The sequence below is a fragment of the Pelophylax lessonae genome, assembly GCF_965119305.1.
Source record: "Pelophylax lessonae genome assembly, chromosome: 7".
Lineage (NCBI taxonomy): Eukaryota > Metazoa > Chordata > Amphibia > Anura > Ranidae > Pelophylax > Pelophylax lessonae.
This window is the reverse complement of record NC_138774.1, coordinates 63,599,480-63,616,697: the sequence shown is the minus strand read 5'-3', so window position 1 is coordinate 63,616,697 and position 17,218 is coordinate 63,599,480. Positions and strand designations below refer to the sequence as shown.

The 17,218-nt window shown below is 44.6% G+C and overlaps 1 protein-coding gene across 2 annotated transcripts in view; it reads right to left on the bottom strand.

The window, feature by feature from the left end:
• The window catches only part of ATF6B (activating transcription factor 6 beta), a 105,583-nt gene that overhangs the window by 70,673 nt on the left and 17,692 nt on the right, over window positions 1–17,218 (bottom strand). For both annotated transcript variants that reach the window (XM_082263704.1, XM_082263705.1), the window contains exons 3-5: window positions 8,860–8,945; window positions 8,707–8,782; window positions 7,226–7,308 (exon numbers count right to left, since the gene is read on the bottom strand). In XM_082263704.1, coding sequence (XP_082119830.1) covers window positions 7,226–7,308; window positions 8,707–8,782; window positions 8,860–8,945 — 245 coding nt within the window. The remainder of the gene's footprint in view (window positions 1–7,225; window positions 7,309–8,706; window positions 8,783–8,859; window positions 8,946–17,218) is intronic.

Sequence of the window (17,218 nt, the reverse complement as noted above, 5' to 3'; positions counted from 1 at the left end):
GCTGAGGCTGTGTGCAGGAGAACGACTCCCAGCCACAATCTCTGTAAATGTAGACCAATAGCTGAGGCTGTGTGCAGGAGAATGACTCCCAGCCACAATCTCTGTAAACGTAAACCAACAGCTGAAGCTGAGATCAGGAGAACGACTCCCAGCCACAATCTCTGTAAACGTAAACCAACAGCTGAGGCTGTGATCAGGAGAACGACTCCCAGCCACAATCTCTGTAAATGTAAACCAAGAGCTGAGGCTGTGATCAGGAGAACGACTCCCAGCCACAATCTCTGTAAATATAATCCAATAGCTGAGGCTGTGTGCAGGAGAACGACTCCTAGCCACAATCTCTGTAAATGTAAACCAATAGCTGAGGCTGTGTGCAGGAGAACGACTTCCAGCCACAATCTCTGTAAATGTAAACCAATAGCTGAGGCTGTGATCAGGAGAACGACTCCCAGACACAATCTCTGTAAATGTAGACCAATAGCTGAGGCTGTGTGCAGGAGAACGACTCCCAGCCACAATCTCTGTAAATGTAAACCAATAGCTGAGGCTGTGATCAGGAGAACGACTCCCAGCCACAATCTCTGTAAACGTAAACCAACAGCTGAGGCTGTGATCAGGAGAACGACTTCCAGCCACAATCTCTGTAAATGTAAACCAATAGCTGAGGCTGTGTGCAGGAGAACGACTCCCAGCCACAATCTCTGTAAATATAATCCAATAGCTGAGGCTGTGTGCAGGAGAACGACTCCTAGCCACAATCTCTGTAAATGTAAACCAATAGCTGAGGCTGTGTGCAGGAGAACGACTTCCAGCCACAATCTCTGTAAATGTAAACCAATAGCTGAGGCTGTGATCAGGAGAACGACTCCCAGACACAATCTCTGTAAATGTAGACCAATAGCTGAGGCTGTGTGCAGGAGAACGACTCCCAGCCACAATCTCTGTAAATGTAAACCAATAGCTGAGGCTGTGATCAGGAGAACGACTCCCAGCCACAATCTCTGTAAATGTAGACCAATAGCTGAGGCTGTGTGCAGGAGAACGACTCCCAGCCACAATCTCTGTAAATGTAAACCAATAGCTGAGGCTGTGTGCAGGAGAACGACTCCCAGCCACAATCTCTGTAAATGTAAACCAATAGCTGAGGCTGTGATCAGGAGAACGACTCCCAGCCACAATCTCTGTAAATGTAAACCAATAGTTGAGGCTGTGTGCAGGAGAACGACTCCCAGCCACAATCTCTGTAAACGTAAACCAACAGCTGAGGCTGTGATCAGGAGAACGACTTCCAGCCACAATCTCTGTAAACGTAAACCAACAGCTGAGGCTGTGATCAGGAGAACGACTTCCAGCCACAATCTCTGTAAATGTAAACCAATAGCTGAGGCTGTGTGCAGGAGAACGACTCCCAGCCACAATCTCTGTAAACGTAAACCAACAGCTGAGGCTGTGATCAGGAGAACGACTTCCAGCCACAATCTCTGTAAACGTAAACCAACAGCTGAGGCTTTGATCAGGAGAACGACTTCCAGCCACAATCTCTGTAAATGTAAACCAATAGCTGAGGCTGTGTGCAGGAGAACGACTCCCAGCCACAATCTCTGTAAATGTAAACCAACAGCTGAGGCTGTGATCAGGAGAACGACTCCCAGCCACAATCTCTGTAAACGTAAACCAACAGCTGAGGCTGTGATCAGGAGAACGACTCCCAGCCACAATCTCTGTAAATGTAAACCAATAGCTGAGGTTGTGTGCAGGAGAACGACTCCCAGCCACAATCTCTGTAAATATAAACCAATAGCTGAGGCTGTGTGCAGGAGAACGACTTCCAGCCACAATCTCTGTAAATGTAAACCAAGAGCTGAGGCTGTGTGCAGGAGAACGACTCCCAGCCACAATCTCTGTAAATGTAAACCAAGAGCTGAGGCTGTGATCAGGAGCAATTCTGCCACTGACAGCTTCAGGCAAACTAAAAGAGCTCAGCTTGTATAACAGCTACTAAACACAGACTCAGCAAATCAAAACCAAGAGAACTGAGAGTGTGATGGTAGCTGCCCTCTGCACACAGCCTCAGGCAAAGCACCAATGACCACTGAGGCCCAGGGCAGGACAACTGCTCCATTACAGTCTCAGCAAATGTAAAAAAAAAAAAAAAAAAGAACTTAAGATGACCATAGATTAATTGAAATTCAAATCCATCAATGGCTGTTCCTGTTAATAAGATGTCGATCACTTGAGCGGGGGGAGTCCTGCTGTCAGAATACAATGACACAGTGGGGAGGATTCCCACATCTGCATCAAATGTGTAGATGGGGGAATCGGGTCAGTTTTCTTGTTCAATCCACTGGCTGAATGAAAAAACCTGACCCACGTATGGCCAGCTTTAGAATGTGATGTGGAGCTGCTCTCGGAACAAATTAGACTGTCAATTAAAATGACTGAGGCTGTGTTCAGAAAGCAGTTGCCACTTAACCCTGTATAAAAAGCAGTCAAAAACAACCTTATTTAAGGCAGCAGTGAGTGTAAAGGGGGCGCATATACAGTGCATCCGGAAAGTATTCACAGCGCTTCACTTTTTCCACATTTTGTTATGTTACAGCTTTTTTCCAAAATGGATTGAAATCATTATTTTCCTCAAATTTCTACAAACAATACCCCATAATGACAATGTGAAAGTAGTTTGTTTGAAATATTTTCAAATGTATTAAAAATAAAAGAAACCCATGAACTAGTATTCACAGCCTTTGCACAATACTTTGGTGACACACCTTTGGCACCAATTACAGCCTCAAGTCTTTTTGAGTATGTTGCTACAAGCTTGGCACACCTATTTTTGGGCAGTTTCTCCCATTCTTCTTTGCAGGACCTCTCAAGTTCCATCAGGTTGGATGGGGAGTGTCGGTGCACAGCTATTTTCAGATCTCTCCAGAGATGTTCAATTGGGTTCAAGTCTGGGCTCTGGCTGAGCCACTCAAGGACATTCACAGAGTTGTCCTGTAGCCACTCCTTTGTTAGCTTGGCTGTGTGTTTAGGGTACCTGTACTGTTGGAAGATGAACCTTCGCCACAGTCTGAGGTCCAGAGCGCTCTGGAGTAGGTTTTCATCAAGGATGTCTCAGTACAATGCCAAATTCATCTTTCCCTCAATCCTGACTAGTCTCCCAGTCCCTGCTGCTGAAAAACATTCCCACAGCATGATGCTGCCACCACCATGCTTCACCGTAGGGATAGTATTAGCAAGGTGTTGAGCAGTGCCTGGTTTCCTCCAGACAGGATGCTTGCCATTCAGGCCAAAGTGTTCAAGCTTTGTTTCATCTGACCAGAGAATTTTGTTTCTCATGGTCTGAGAATCCTTCAGGTGCCTTTTGACAAACTCCTGGCGGCCTGTCATGTGCCTTTCGCTGAGGAGTGTCTTCCGTCTGTCCACTCTACCATACAGGCCTGATTGGTGGAGTGTTGCAGAGATGGTTGTTCTTCTGGAAGGTTCTCTTCTCTCCACGGAGAAATGCTGGAGCTCTGTCAGAGTGACCATTGGGTTCTTGGTCACCTCCCTGACTAAGGCCCTTCTCCCCCGATCGCTCAGTTCAGCCGGGTGGCCCACTCTAGGAGGAGTCCTTGTGGTTCCAAATTTTTTCCATTTACAGATGATAGAGACCACTGTGCTCATTGGGACCTTTGATGCTGCAGAAATTTTTATGTACCCTTCCACAGATCTGTGCCTCCATAAAATCCTGTCTCAGAGGTCCACAGACAATTTCTTGGAATCCATGGCTTGGTTTGTGCTCGGACATGTACTGTTAACTGTTGGAACTAATATAGACAGGTGTGTGCCTTTCCAAATCATGTCAAATCAACTGAGATTCTACAACTTGACTGAAGTTCACCTGTTGTAAACATCTTAAGGATGATCAGTGGAAACAGGATGCACCTGAGCTCAATTTTGGGTGTCATGGCAAAGGCTGTGAATATTTATGTACATTTTATTTTTTCATTTTTTAATTTTAATAAATTTGAAAAGATTTTAAACAAACATCTTTCATGTTGTCATTTTGGGATATTGTTTGTAGAATTTTGAGGAAAATAATGAATTTAATCCATTTTGGAATAAGGCTGCAACATAACAAAATGTGGAAAAAGTGAAGCGCTGTGAATAATTTCCAGATGCACTGTACCTTCATTCAGTCCCCTCAATATTTATTTTCCTACCATAGACAAACCCAGTACTTCCAGACATGGAGAGCACAGGACACTCTTCTCAGTCACCTGACAATGCAGGGCTCAATACCCGAGTAGTTAATTGAAGATTATCCATTGTGAAAAAAACAATGCTTCCGTGATAAACTAAAGACCACACTTCCAAGTGAAAAACTGCTGTCGCTCCAACCTCCACTTGTCACTTTAATGCTCACATAAGTTTTACCTTAACTTATAATCAAATACGCCATATGATAAATCCCAGTTGGTGTTCAAATCACAATTGGCTACAAATGCTCTCCATATCCTTCCAAAGATGTTCAAAGTCAAGTACTGGTCCCTTCAATGCGTGGACTTGGAAGTGTGGACTTTAGTTTATCACGGAAGCATTTTTTTTTTATGATTGAAGATTATCTGTTTATCACTCAGCAAAACACCCAGCACTTATCACTTATGTGGTTATGAACACTGGATGATTAATGTTTTCTATACTATTTTCAATACCGTCTTATTTAGGTGAATGTTAAATAATACTCATGGTCACTTTTGTTATTTTATATGGCTGCGCAACATCATTATTACTTACAGGGTTCGTACACATTTTTACCATTAAAATTCTATGACTTTTCCATGACTTCAAGTAAATATTCATGGCCTAATGTTTCATGAAATGTCTATGTAACGATTGTAATTTAACCAATATATATAATATAACCAACTATATTCAAATACACTGGAGAAAGAAAGAAAAAGATTTGATGGGCACTCCTGCTTGGGGATAAACCTTCAGTTCAGGCAGTCATGATAGATAAGGTGCAGCCAGACTGGTATGGATGGCACAGATGCACAAATGCGACGCTTACATCGAGGGTAGCTCTTTGTTAGGCCGAAGCAACTTTCCCACGAACAGGCGGAAAAGAGAGAAAAGCGCCACTCAATGTAGCAGATGTAAATAATTTTATTGAAACATATTAAAAACTTACATGGAGGTAAGCATCTATCTTCATAATTCGGCGTCCTTCCGGGTCCACAGTGTTTCCCTCCCTGAGGCTGGCCAGCAGCCGGGAGATGACACTAGGGGAGAACCAATCAGGGGACTCAGTCAGATTGAGGCTGCGGTGAAGCACATACCTCACTGGAGGGCCGCACAAACGTGATGACGCGGGGGGGGGGGGCATTAACCGGTTTTCGGAGCATGCGTGAACCGCTCCTTCTTCAGGGGTCTGAAGAAGGAGCGGTTCACGCGTGCTCTGAAACCGGTTAATGCCCACCCCCCCGCGTCATCACGTTCGTGCGGCCCTCACCGCAGCCTCGATCTGACTGAGTCCCCTGATTGGTTCTCCCCTAGTGTCATCTCCTGGCTGCTGGCCAGCCTCAGGGACAGATACACCGCAGACCCAGAAGGACGCCGAGCTATGAAGATATTAAAAACTTACATGGAGGTAAGCGTCTATGTGTCAATAAAATTATTTACATCTGCTACACTGAGAGGCGCCTTTCTCTCTTTTCTGCATATTCGAACATACAGTGATGGTGAAACACATTTCCATGACTTTTCCAAAACTTTGTGGGTTAAATTATTTTCCAAAACTTTTCCAGGCCTGGAAATTGCCATTTTAAAATTCCATGACTTTTCCAGGTTTTTCATGACCGTACGAACCCTGCTTATACAATATCACCTTATTCACTATCTAAAAAGAGGGGGGTGGGGGGGAAACACTGCACTAAGAAATAAAAATATAAAGCCACCAGCACCAAGAGTCAAGACACAAAGAACTCCAAAAAAATAATATAAATGGGATGCAGCGCTAGAATGATTAAAAAAGTTACAATAATAAGTAGCATAAGAGAGGGAAATAATGAAACGCTCATTCATATAAACAAGTAGATACAATTAGTAAACAAAATTTAAAAAGTTCATAAAGGAGAACTGACCAATCATTACAGAATGTTCTCCTCTGTTATCCACGATAGATGACAAGACAGGTGTAGAAAACAATGGTATTGATCCAGATTGGCAGCAAAAAGAAACCATGATCCACAAGCCAGACAGATTTTTGAAGCTGCTTAACAGAGAACACTGATGACTAAATTATAGGTGGTCAGAACAAGCACAGGGAATTAAGGTCTCCCTCAAACCATAATTAGTTAATGATGTTCCAACGGCACTCAAAAGTAAAAACAAGAGAAGCGCCCTTATAGAGCAGTATAGTATAAAAAGTTTAATTGACAAAGTAAAAAGAGGCACTTACCCTACGCGTTTCATCATTACATCATCTGGGGATGGGCCGACGATGACGAAACACGTAAAGTGAGGCCTACGACGGTGACGTCCTCACGTTGTTCATCCCTGATAGGTGGGTTTAATCTATGCTTGGAGGGAAGCCCATAGGAATGCCGCACATGTCGTTTTTGGATACTTGCTGAGCTTTTTTATCCTGGAATCTTGTAAGAGCCTCTTTTACTTTGCCAATTAAACATTTTATACTATAATGCACTATGTTAGCGCTTTTCTTGTTTTTACCTTTGAGTGCTGTTGCAACATCATGAACTACTTATGGTTAATTCCCTTGCTTGTTCTGACCATCTATAATTTATTGGTCAGTGTTATCAGGTAAGCAGCTTCAATAATCTGTCTGGCTTGTGGATTATGTTTGTTTTTTTTTTGCTGCCAATCTGGATCAGCATCGCAGTTTTCCACACCTGTCTGTCATCTATCACGGAGCACAGAGGAAAACATTCTTTATTGAATGTTGGATTCTGCTTCATGGAGTTTTTTACTACTTGTATTTACTTGCTTATTTGAATGAGGGTTTCCTTCTTTCCATCTCTTATGCTACCCATTATTGTCACTTTTTTTAATCATCTTTAGTGCTGCACCCCATTTATATTATTCACTATCTGCCTAGGCAAAAAAAGCCGTTAACCTTTGCAGTAGGGAGGAGGACCACTGCAAGGAGGTTTTTGTTGTGCCCTTTGCATCAGCTTTAGATATACAGGGTTGACATGTAGCAGGCCTGGATTGTACTCACTGTGTATAGACCATCGCAGGAGGATGAGGAGTCACATGATGACGAAGAAAAGGGAGAAGCCGGTTCTGCCTTTACTAAGAGATCTAAAGAGACAGAAATCAGATAATGACATGTCAATACTGCCATCATTGTGGTCACATATTTGTATGTCAGCTGGAAACATTTTTTATCCCTATGCTCTCCCCCTATGCAAGTATTTTCAAGTTGAAAAAGTAGTAGAAGGACAGGAAGCTGATAAAAATATATATTCCAAGATTTATACGAATTGTAAATAAAATTCCAATACAATTTTTTTTTTTTCACAAATTCATACTTGAAATAAATTGTGTTTTTATTGCATGCCTTAAGCTCACACTTTTATTAATAGGTGAACTAAAGTTGCTGGGTTTTTTTTTTTTAGTATAATCAATTTTTATTGAGAAAAAGGTGCAGTAACAAACAATGTATCACAGAAACAAGAAACATAAAATAACATAACACCGCAGAAACACACTAAGAGTGCATAAATGAGCAAACAGCATGAACTTGACAATCCACAATAACTATGCATATCAAGAAACCAACTGGGTAATACGGGATCACCTAAGTAGTGGACAGGGCCGGATCATACCAAAGCAGGCGGAGACGGGGCTCTCCCAGGTCCAGGCATTCGGCCCCACGTGACCCACCCCTCCCCCCTGGGGGTGCAGGGGGAGAGAGAGCCTGCGTCAAACTTCAAAACAGCACAACCATCCAGGCCCACCTCAGCGGGGGGGAACCACCGCATAGGGCATCAGAAAAAAGGGGAAAAAAAAGGAGGGGATCTCTGCCAATCCCGTAGGGGAATCAGGGCACCCAAAAGGTGTGCCCGCGCCCGGCACCGAACTTGCGGCTTTTTTAAAAAACAAACTAAGGGTGGGTTTAAAGAACACCTCTCAGGCATATAAGACATGGGAGCTGGATATCATTTAACCCAGAAGACTAAGGACATCTTGTGGCAGAGGAGAGGTACTACAGGAATGTAACAAAAAAGGAAGTGAGTATTGCAGTGAGTTTTTTTATTTTTTTATTTAAAGGGAACCTAAAAAATAGCCCAGAGTTCCGCTGTTGAACAAAAGCAGTAGAATAGGGAGTGATATCTGCACAACAAAGCTACATAAACCTCAAAATTATGAATCTCTCTACAGATATTGGATTTCACAATACACATACACCTGTGAGCAGGGGTTGCTTTATTAAAACTGGAAGGTGCAAAATCTGGTGCAGTGCTGCATAAACACCAATCAACTTCCAGATTTTATTGCCAAAGCTTAATTGAACAAGCTGAAGTTAAAAGATGACTGGCTACTATGAACAACTGCACCAGATTCTGATTGCTCCAGTTTTAGTAAATCTCCCCCATAATGTTTGGTGCATTCTGTCCTTTATTAAAACATGATATTTTCTCACTTTGACCCCCCCTCCCAAGTGGAGTCTAAATGGTATTGCATAACTAATCTCACCTGACAAGTTCACACTGTGGATCTCATCCAGAGAGGAGGATGCAGAACATGACTCCACATCCATCTGGCTGTCATACTGCAGAGACAGAAGATGTGATATAGACAAGAAGAACAGGAAAATTGCATTCAGAACATATTAGAGCTGCTACATACCAAGTGCAGAGGGAAGGGATTAAACCCGGACTGAAACAGCTCCCCATAGTCATCTGGAACATCTCCATAACTGTATAGGCCTGTGTCTGAGGGGAAAAAGAATTTAAATATTATACAATAATCAGTTAATCGCTTATTTCACAATATGGGGTAAGAAAAAAAAAAAAAAAAAAAAAAAGCATCTTTTGCCAACTGCAGTTGATTTCTAGAATTGCAGCGAAACAAATTTCCATCTGCAGAGTGATGTTAACCAATTCCAGCTCTTAGGTCGTACCTGTAGCTGCAGCTGCAGCCATGATCCTGGTATCAATCTTTACAGCCGGTGACCAGCTTTCAGGTAAAGGTCATGAGAGTGGCTCTACAGCCGCTTAATCAGTATTATGGGGCTGGGAAAGGGCCCTCCTCCCACTGCCATTGTTGTGCTCTTGCCCAGGACCGCTGCATGTAGTCGGATCGGCTGAGCACATAGGAGAAGAAGGGACATCTGTTCCTCCCCTTCCTCTATGACAATTGATCCCAGAAGAAAAGAGAATTTCATCACTTCTGGTTTTGGCTTTTTGTTTACTGGCAAGGCAAGTATCTGATCGAACCAATCGGTTCAAAGGAGGGCAAAGGAGGGATCTCTTAAAGCGGAGTTCCAGTCCCCTAAACAATTTTTAGTTGAAGACGCCTGTAGCTTTGAAAAATCAAGTACATGAAGATCAAACAGTCATAATGCATTTTGTTTTATTTTATTAAAAAAAAAAAAGGTTTTACTTACCTGATGTCGGAAGCAGGCAGGTTCCATTCTAGCTGTGGTCATCTGAAGCCCTCCCGCATTCATTCCCGGGATTTCTGTGCAGCTGGCTACCCAGTATGCAACTGGATTTCGAGCCTGCGCAGTAATATCACAGTGCGGCTCTCCCTCCCGTGCAATTACGTAATGCATCAGCTGTTGCTGCATCCCCACCACGTCCCAGTGCGCATGCGCAGTCAGTCACTGATCTCGGCTGTAGGTAAATTGTTGCTTAAGTCCGCCTATTCGCGTAATTTCCGGCCTGCAAATAACGCAATATTTCGTCCCTAGGCGATTCGCAAGGAGTTATGGGATACATCACGGTGCTATCCCTGGGGCCCTTGCAAATCGCCGAATGACGTCCTCGCCGAAGCGTCCGCCATTACAGCGGCGGACAAAAAAAGAAAATAAAAAGGTATTTGCGTTTAAACAAAAGAAAATGACTACGATTGTGAAATGTATTACTAAAGTCTGAATGATCTAAACTCTAAAGGGACTTAAAAAAATGGGTGGAACTCCGCTTTAAGAAAGAGAACCTGATATGTGCCAGATATCACAAAGGATGTTGTGTAATCCCTTGTGATAGCAATAAACACTAACTTTGCATGTGGTTGCGGGGCATTTGCTGTGCTTCCTCATTTAATTGAATGTATAGCATCCGGCGGGACTTCCTGCCCGCTAATCACTACATGTGGGTGAACCTTGATGGGCATGTAAACTTCCCTATCCACTGCCTATTGCTGGTTATGGGGGGGAGGGGCGGTTGTTGGGTGGCAAAAACGAAGCTCAACTGCGAAATTTTACAGCCTCTTAAGCACAAGTCTAAACAAAGCCTTATTGATATATTGATGATCACAGGGCTGCATTATATTGTGTCTTTTATATCTGCCTAGAATTCGGCTTTAAATAAAGTTTTATACTTACAGGGAACAATGGCCTACCGATTCTGAACTCTTCCTTCAGAAACATGGGAGGTCAATATGAGTAACAATATTAAAGTTCATGTTTTACTTCAGGGGACCGATTGAGGTTACAGCACTGTCACACATCAATAAGGGGGCGTCTATTGACCTTCGCCAGTTATTGCGCTTCTCGTGCCCTCCCTGTGGTGCGCATCTGTGATCACTGTGTCCTTGGGACACAAACGATCGTGGTAAAGAGCCAAAGTAGCTTTTTACCACGTGATCAGCTGTGTCTAATCACAGCTGATCACAGTGCAAGCATGATTTGCTGGTTAGCGGCATTCCTCTCCTCACGCTGACAGCGCATGAGGAGAGGAGAGCCAATAACCCGCAAATCCACACCGGGGACATCTACACTGAAAATCAGGGCACTGATCATCAGTATAGCCCAAACAGTGCCCATCAGTGCTGCCTGTAAGAGCCCATCTTTGCCACCTATCAGTACCCATCATTTTTTCCCCCAAATTTTTGGTCATTTTAATTCGTTTAGCAAAAACATTAAAAAAAAAAAAAAAACTCTGTACTGATTAAATACCACCTAAAGAAAGCACGGTCTCAAAAAAATGATAAAAATTGAGTTTGGGTACAGTGTTGCAGGACCGCGCAATTGTCATTCAAAGTGAAACCGCACTGAAAACTGAAAATTGACCTGGGCAGGAAGGGGGTGAAAGTGGCCAGTAGACAAGTGGTTAAGAATGCTTTCATAAATAAACGTGTTAATAGTTTTTTATCATTTAACAAAATAGAAAGTAATTAAGCAAAAGAAAAATCCAAATCAAATCAAAATTTGGTACAACCACCCTTTAAATACAAAACAGCATCAATTCTAAGAGGGACATTTGCACACAGATTCTGAAGGCGCTCGGCAGGTAGGTTGTTCCAAACATCTTGGAGAACTAACCACAGATCTTCTGTGGATGGGTTTTTATCCTATATTCATTATGGTTTTCTGTGGATGGGGTTTTATCTTATATTTATTATGGTTTTACGCTATTATGCTTTTGTACACTAAAATGATGTCTTCAGTTTTTAAAAATTATTTGTATTTTTGAAGCTGCTTCTACTGTGGGCTCCCCTTCTCCAATCTGCCTAAATGGCAGGGACATCTGACCGAATTCTACTTTCTCTCTCACTGCTGCTGCGACAGAGAGCAGAAGTGTGGTTGGACATCCAACAGTCAGACAAGAGCAGAAGTGTGGTTAGACATCCAACAGTCAGACAAGAGCAGAAGTGTGGTTGGACATCCAACAGTCAGACAAGAGCAGAAGTGTGGTTGGACATCCAACAGTCAGACGAGAGCAGAAGTGTGGTTGGACATCCAAAAGTCAGACGAGAGCAGAAGTGTGGTTGGACATCCAACAGTCAGACAAGAGCAGTGTGGTTGGACATCCAACAGTCAGACAAGAGCAGAAGTGTGGTTGGACAGCCAACAGTCAGACGAGAGCAGAAGTGTGGTTGGACAGCCAACAGTCAGACGAGAGCAGAAGTGTGGTTAGACATCCAATAGTCAGGCGAGAGCAGAAGTGTGGTTAGACATCCAACAGTCAGACAAGAGCAGAAGTGTGGTTAGACATCCAATAGTCAGACGAGAGCAGAAGTGTGGTTGGACATCCAAAAGTCAGACGAGAGCAGAAGTGTGGTTGGATAGCCAACAGTCAGACGAGAGCAGAAGTGTGGTTGGACATCCAACAGTCAGACAAGAGCAGAAGTGTGGTTAGACATCCAATAGTCGGACGAGAGCAGAAGTGTGGTTAGACATCCAATAGTCAGGCGAGAGCAGAAGTGTGGTTAGACATCCAACAGTCAGACGAGAGCAGAAGTGTGGTTAGACATCCAACAGTCAGACGAGATCAGAAGTGTGGTTAGACATCCAATAGTCAGGCGAGAGCAGAAGTGTGGTTAGACATCCAACAGTCAGACGAGATCAGAAGTGTGGTTAGACATCCAACAGTCAGACGAGAGCAGAAGTGTGGTTAGACATCCAATAGTCAGGCGAGAGCAGAAGTGTGGTTAGACATCCAACAGTCAGACGAGATCAGAAGTGTGGTTGGACATCCAACAGTCAGACGAGATCAGAAGTGTGGTTGGACATCCAACAGTCAGACGAGATCAGAAGTGTGGTTGGACATCCAACAGTCAGACGAGATCAGAAGTGTGGTTGGACATCCAACAGTCAGACGAGATCAGAAGTGTGGTTGGACATCCAACAGTCAGACGAGATCAGAAGTGTGGTTGGACATCCAACAGTCAGACGAGAGCAGAAGTGTGGTTGGACATCCAAAAGTCAGACGAGAGCAGAAGTGTGGTTGGACATCCAACAGTCAGACGAGAGCAGAAGTGTGGTTAGACTTCCAACAGTCAGACAAGAGCAGAAGTGTGGTTAGACATCCAACAGTCAGACGAGAGCAGAAGTGTGGTTGGACATCCAACAGTCAGACGAGAGCAGAAGTGTGGTTGGACATCCAAAAGTCAGACGAGAGCAGAAGTGTGGTTGGACATCCAACAGTCAGACGAGAGCAGAAGTGTGGTTAGACTTCCAACAGTCAGACAAGAGCAGAAGTGTGGTTAGACATCCAACAGTCAGACGAGAGCAGAAATGTGGTTAGACATCCAACAGTCAGACGAGAGCAGAAGTGTGGTTGGACATCCAACAGTCAGACGAGAGCAGAAGTGTGGTTAGACATCCAACAGTCAGACGAGAGCAGAAGTGTGGTTAGACAGCCAAAAGTCAGACGAGAGCAGAAGTGTGGTTGGACATCCAACAGTCAGACGAGAGCAGAAGTGTGGTTAGACATCCAACAGTCAGACGAGAGCAGAAATGTGGTTAGACATCCAACAGTCAGACGAGAGCAGAAGTGTGGTTGGACATCCAACAGTCAGACGAGAGCAGAAGTGTGGTTAGACATCCAACAGTCAGACGAGAGCAGAAATGTGGTTAGACATCCAACAGTCAGACGAGAGCAGAAGTGTGGTTGGACATCCAACAGTCAGACGAGAGCAGAAGTGTGGTTAGACATCCAACAGTCAGACGAGAGCAGAAATGTGGTTAGACATCCAACAGTCAGACGAGAGCAAAAGTGTGGTTGGACATCCAATAGTCGGATGTTCTGCTATCTAGGGGAATGGGAATCTACAGTAGGAGCTGCTTTAAAAGTAAGGATTATTTTAAAAATGGAGGACAGAATTTTAAAGCTGTAATACATGTGGATTTTTTTTTATTTAAATGTAATTTTAAAATTGCAGTCTTATGGTTTCCATTCAGAATTCTCCTGTCTGATACACTTGCAGTATGATAAAAAGGGAAAAAAAATCTTAATGCCTAAGTCCAATTTTGCAACATGTGGTAATAAAACCGTACGTATCATCACAACTACTTTGTGCATCCAGGTGGATTATACCGCGTTTTTTTTTTTTCAGGACAAATTAGGCTTTCCTTTGATGGCAAATGGTAATGGATATCTCATGATTTTTTTTTTTTTTTTTTTTTTTTTTTTTTTAATCATTAAAAGGGAAACTGGCCAAAAATAGTAAAAAAAATAAACTTTTTATTTAAATTTTAGCTGTATATTTCTTGCTACTACCATAACCAAAGAACCCAAAATAAATTCTCCAGCTCCAGACTAACGCAGCGATACCACATATGTATATGTTAGTTGTTGTTTGTACCGGTAGTACAGCCCAGAAACAATAGTGCACATTTTGCTTTTTTTTTTTTAAATCTACCTAAAACACACCGACACTAATTTAAAAAAAAAAAAAATCCTGTCCAAGTAAATACTGACCCTGAACTTTGACTCTGACCCAAACACTAACCCTGGGGCTGATCTAGATCAAACCTTGATCTAGGTTTTATTTATTAATTTTTAATTTATAAATTTCTTTTTTTCTATCACTGCAAGGACAGAGAAAGCTACAAGTATCTGACGTTCTAGGTCCCAATCGTTAGAACAGGGCCCGGTCTTGGTGAGACCCCGTGCTCTGTGCTGGGAGCGTGCCATTGCTCCTAGAACAAAGGGAGATATGCAAAGGGAGAAACGCGGCCCAGTCCAGTTGGGCCGCATTTTTTGCATACAGTCTGCATGAAGGGGTTAGAGAGGAACTGAACTCTGGAAGCTGTGCTCCAAAAATTCAGGCAGAGGGCAATTAACTTGCCACCAGCCGTGATCTCCTTGTAGCTGGATTTTCCCCATTACTGATTTACGCTTTGTTCTGCACTGTGTCTCTGTATGGAGGCGGCCATCTTGATAGAGGCAGGGCTTTGCTTCCGCATCTCAGAGCCTCCAGAAAATAGAACAGTGAGCAGCACAGTAGTGACACCACAAATCTCCGGAGACTAGCAGTCAGAGACAGCAGCACCTTAGATCTCACACTGCAGATATACAGCTATGAGACCTGACCAGGCACACTCACATACAAGGAAGTGCACTGCTATATTTCAAGAGGAATTCCAGATAAAAGGTATTTTTCCAGAGAACTGCTTTGACACATTTAACATTTTCAGGTCCACGTTAATATTTTTCTAATGGGTTTTTTTGTAGAAAAACTGAATTTTTGTAAAATCTTACCTGTAAAATTCCTTTCTCTGAGTCCTCCGACAGTCGCCGCCATCTTCATATTCGTCACAATGGGGTATTAGTCCCTGCTTCGTAGGAGTAGCTAGGCAACAGAATATGTCAATATTAAAGGTTTTAACATATCCCACCCCCAGGGGGTGGTCCCCTCAGACAATACCCTCCCATTTCCTGTATCCATTCCTCAGTTTCAGTGGAATAGCAGTAGAGAGTACATCAAACCCCAAAAGAGGGGCGGGGGCGGCGACTGTCGGAGGACTCAGAGAAAGGAATTTTACAGGTAAGATTTTACAAAAATTCCGTTTTCTCTTACGTCCTCCGACAGTCGCCGCCATCTTCATATTCGTCACAATGGGGACGTCCCAAAGCAGTGCAAACATGAGGGGTGGGAAACGCAGTCGCGCCTAAAGGCAACGCCGTCTCCTCAACGACCAGGTACGGAGACTTGCAGGACAGAGCCGCCAGGTCCGACACTCTGCGAGCCAAAGTGATCGCCACCAAAAATGCGACCTCCTCGGACAGCATAGACAATGAGATCTCCCTGATCTGTTCAAAAGGAGCACGCTGTAACACGGACAGAACAAGGTTCAAGTCCCAAGGAGGTAAAGGATCCCTCCACGGAGGGACCAGATGTCGCACCCCTTGGACAAAGATGCTAACCAAGGGGTTAGATGCCACAGGACGTTGAAAAAGAACGGCCAGCGCAGACACCTGACCCTTGATTGTAGCCAGCGCCAAACGCTGGTCGACACCCGTCTGAAGGAAGGACAACACTCTAGACACCGAGTAGGTGCGAGGCGAGACCCTCCTGGACTCACACCAGGCAAAATAAGCCTTCCAAGTACGGTAATAGACCTTCCCCGAGGAAGATTTCCTCGCGTTGATCAAAGTGTGAATGACCTCAGGAGAGAGACCTCTATCCTTCAGGATTTCCGTTTCAACAGCCAGGCCGTCAAAGCCAGCGACTGTAAAGCAGGATGGAAGATCGGTCCTTGAGACAGAAGATCTTCTCGAAGAGGCAGACGCCATGGAGCGTCGATCGCCAGATTTACGAGATCTGCGTACCAGGACCGGCGAGGCCAGTCCGGTGCCACCAGAATCACTGTGTTTCGTTCAGAGTGCAACCTGCGAAGGAACCTGGACAGCAATTAAAGCGGTGGAAACGCATACATCAGTCGATACTGATGCCACGGGACTACCAACGCGTCCGACGCGTCTGCCCGAGGATCGCGCGTCCTTGCCACAAATCTTCTCACCTAGTTGTTCAAACGAGACGCGAACAGGTCGACCTCCGGAAGACCCCACTTCTCGCACAACATCTGGAAGACATCCGGGTGGAGGGACCATTCCCCCTGGTCCAGGGTCTGGCGGCTCAGATAATCCGCCTGCCAGTCCTCCACCCTCGGAATGTGAACCGCCGACATTGCCGGGACGTGTGTCTCGGCCCAAGACAGAATGTCGGCCACTTCCCGAGCCGCTCGGGCACTCCTGATGCCCCCTTGGAGATTGATGTAAGCCACCGCAGTGGCATTGTCCGTCTGCACCCGAACCGGGTAGCCCTGCAGCCTGTCCGTCCAACGACGGAGGCAGAGATTTATCGCTCGCAACTCCAGAATATCGTTTGGAAGGGAGGATTCCTCCTCCGACCAAGTTCCCTGGGCGGACAGAACGCCCAGAACACCGCCCCAGCCCGACAGGCTGGCATCCGCGGTGATCACCATCCATGAAAGAGGACGAAAAGACTTGCCCCCCGACACCGCCAAGGGACTGGAGCCACCACAGAAGATCCCTTCCGGTGCGATGACTCAAGGAAATCTGGAAATCCAGAGACTGTGGTCGCCCGTCCCACCTGGATAGGACCTCCGCTTGGAGACCCCGCGTGTGAAACTGGGCGAAGGGAATCGCCTCGAAAACCAAGACCATCAATCCCAGACACCGCATGCACGCCCGGAGAGGCGAGCACGGAGCGTCCCTGAGGGACCTGACTTCTTCCTGAAGAGTCCTGAGTTTGTCGTCCGGTAGGAAGACCTTCACCTGGACCGAGTCCAGGA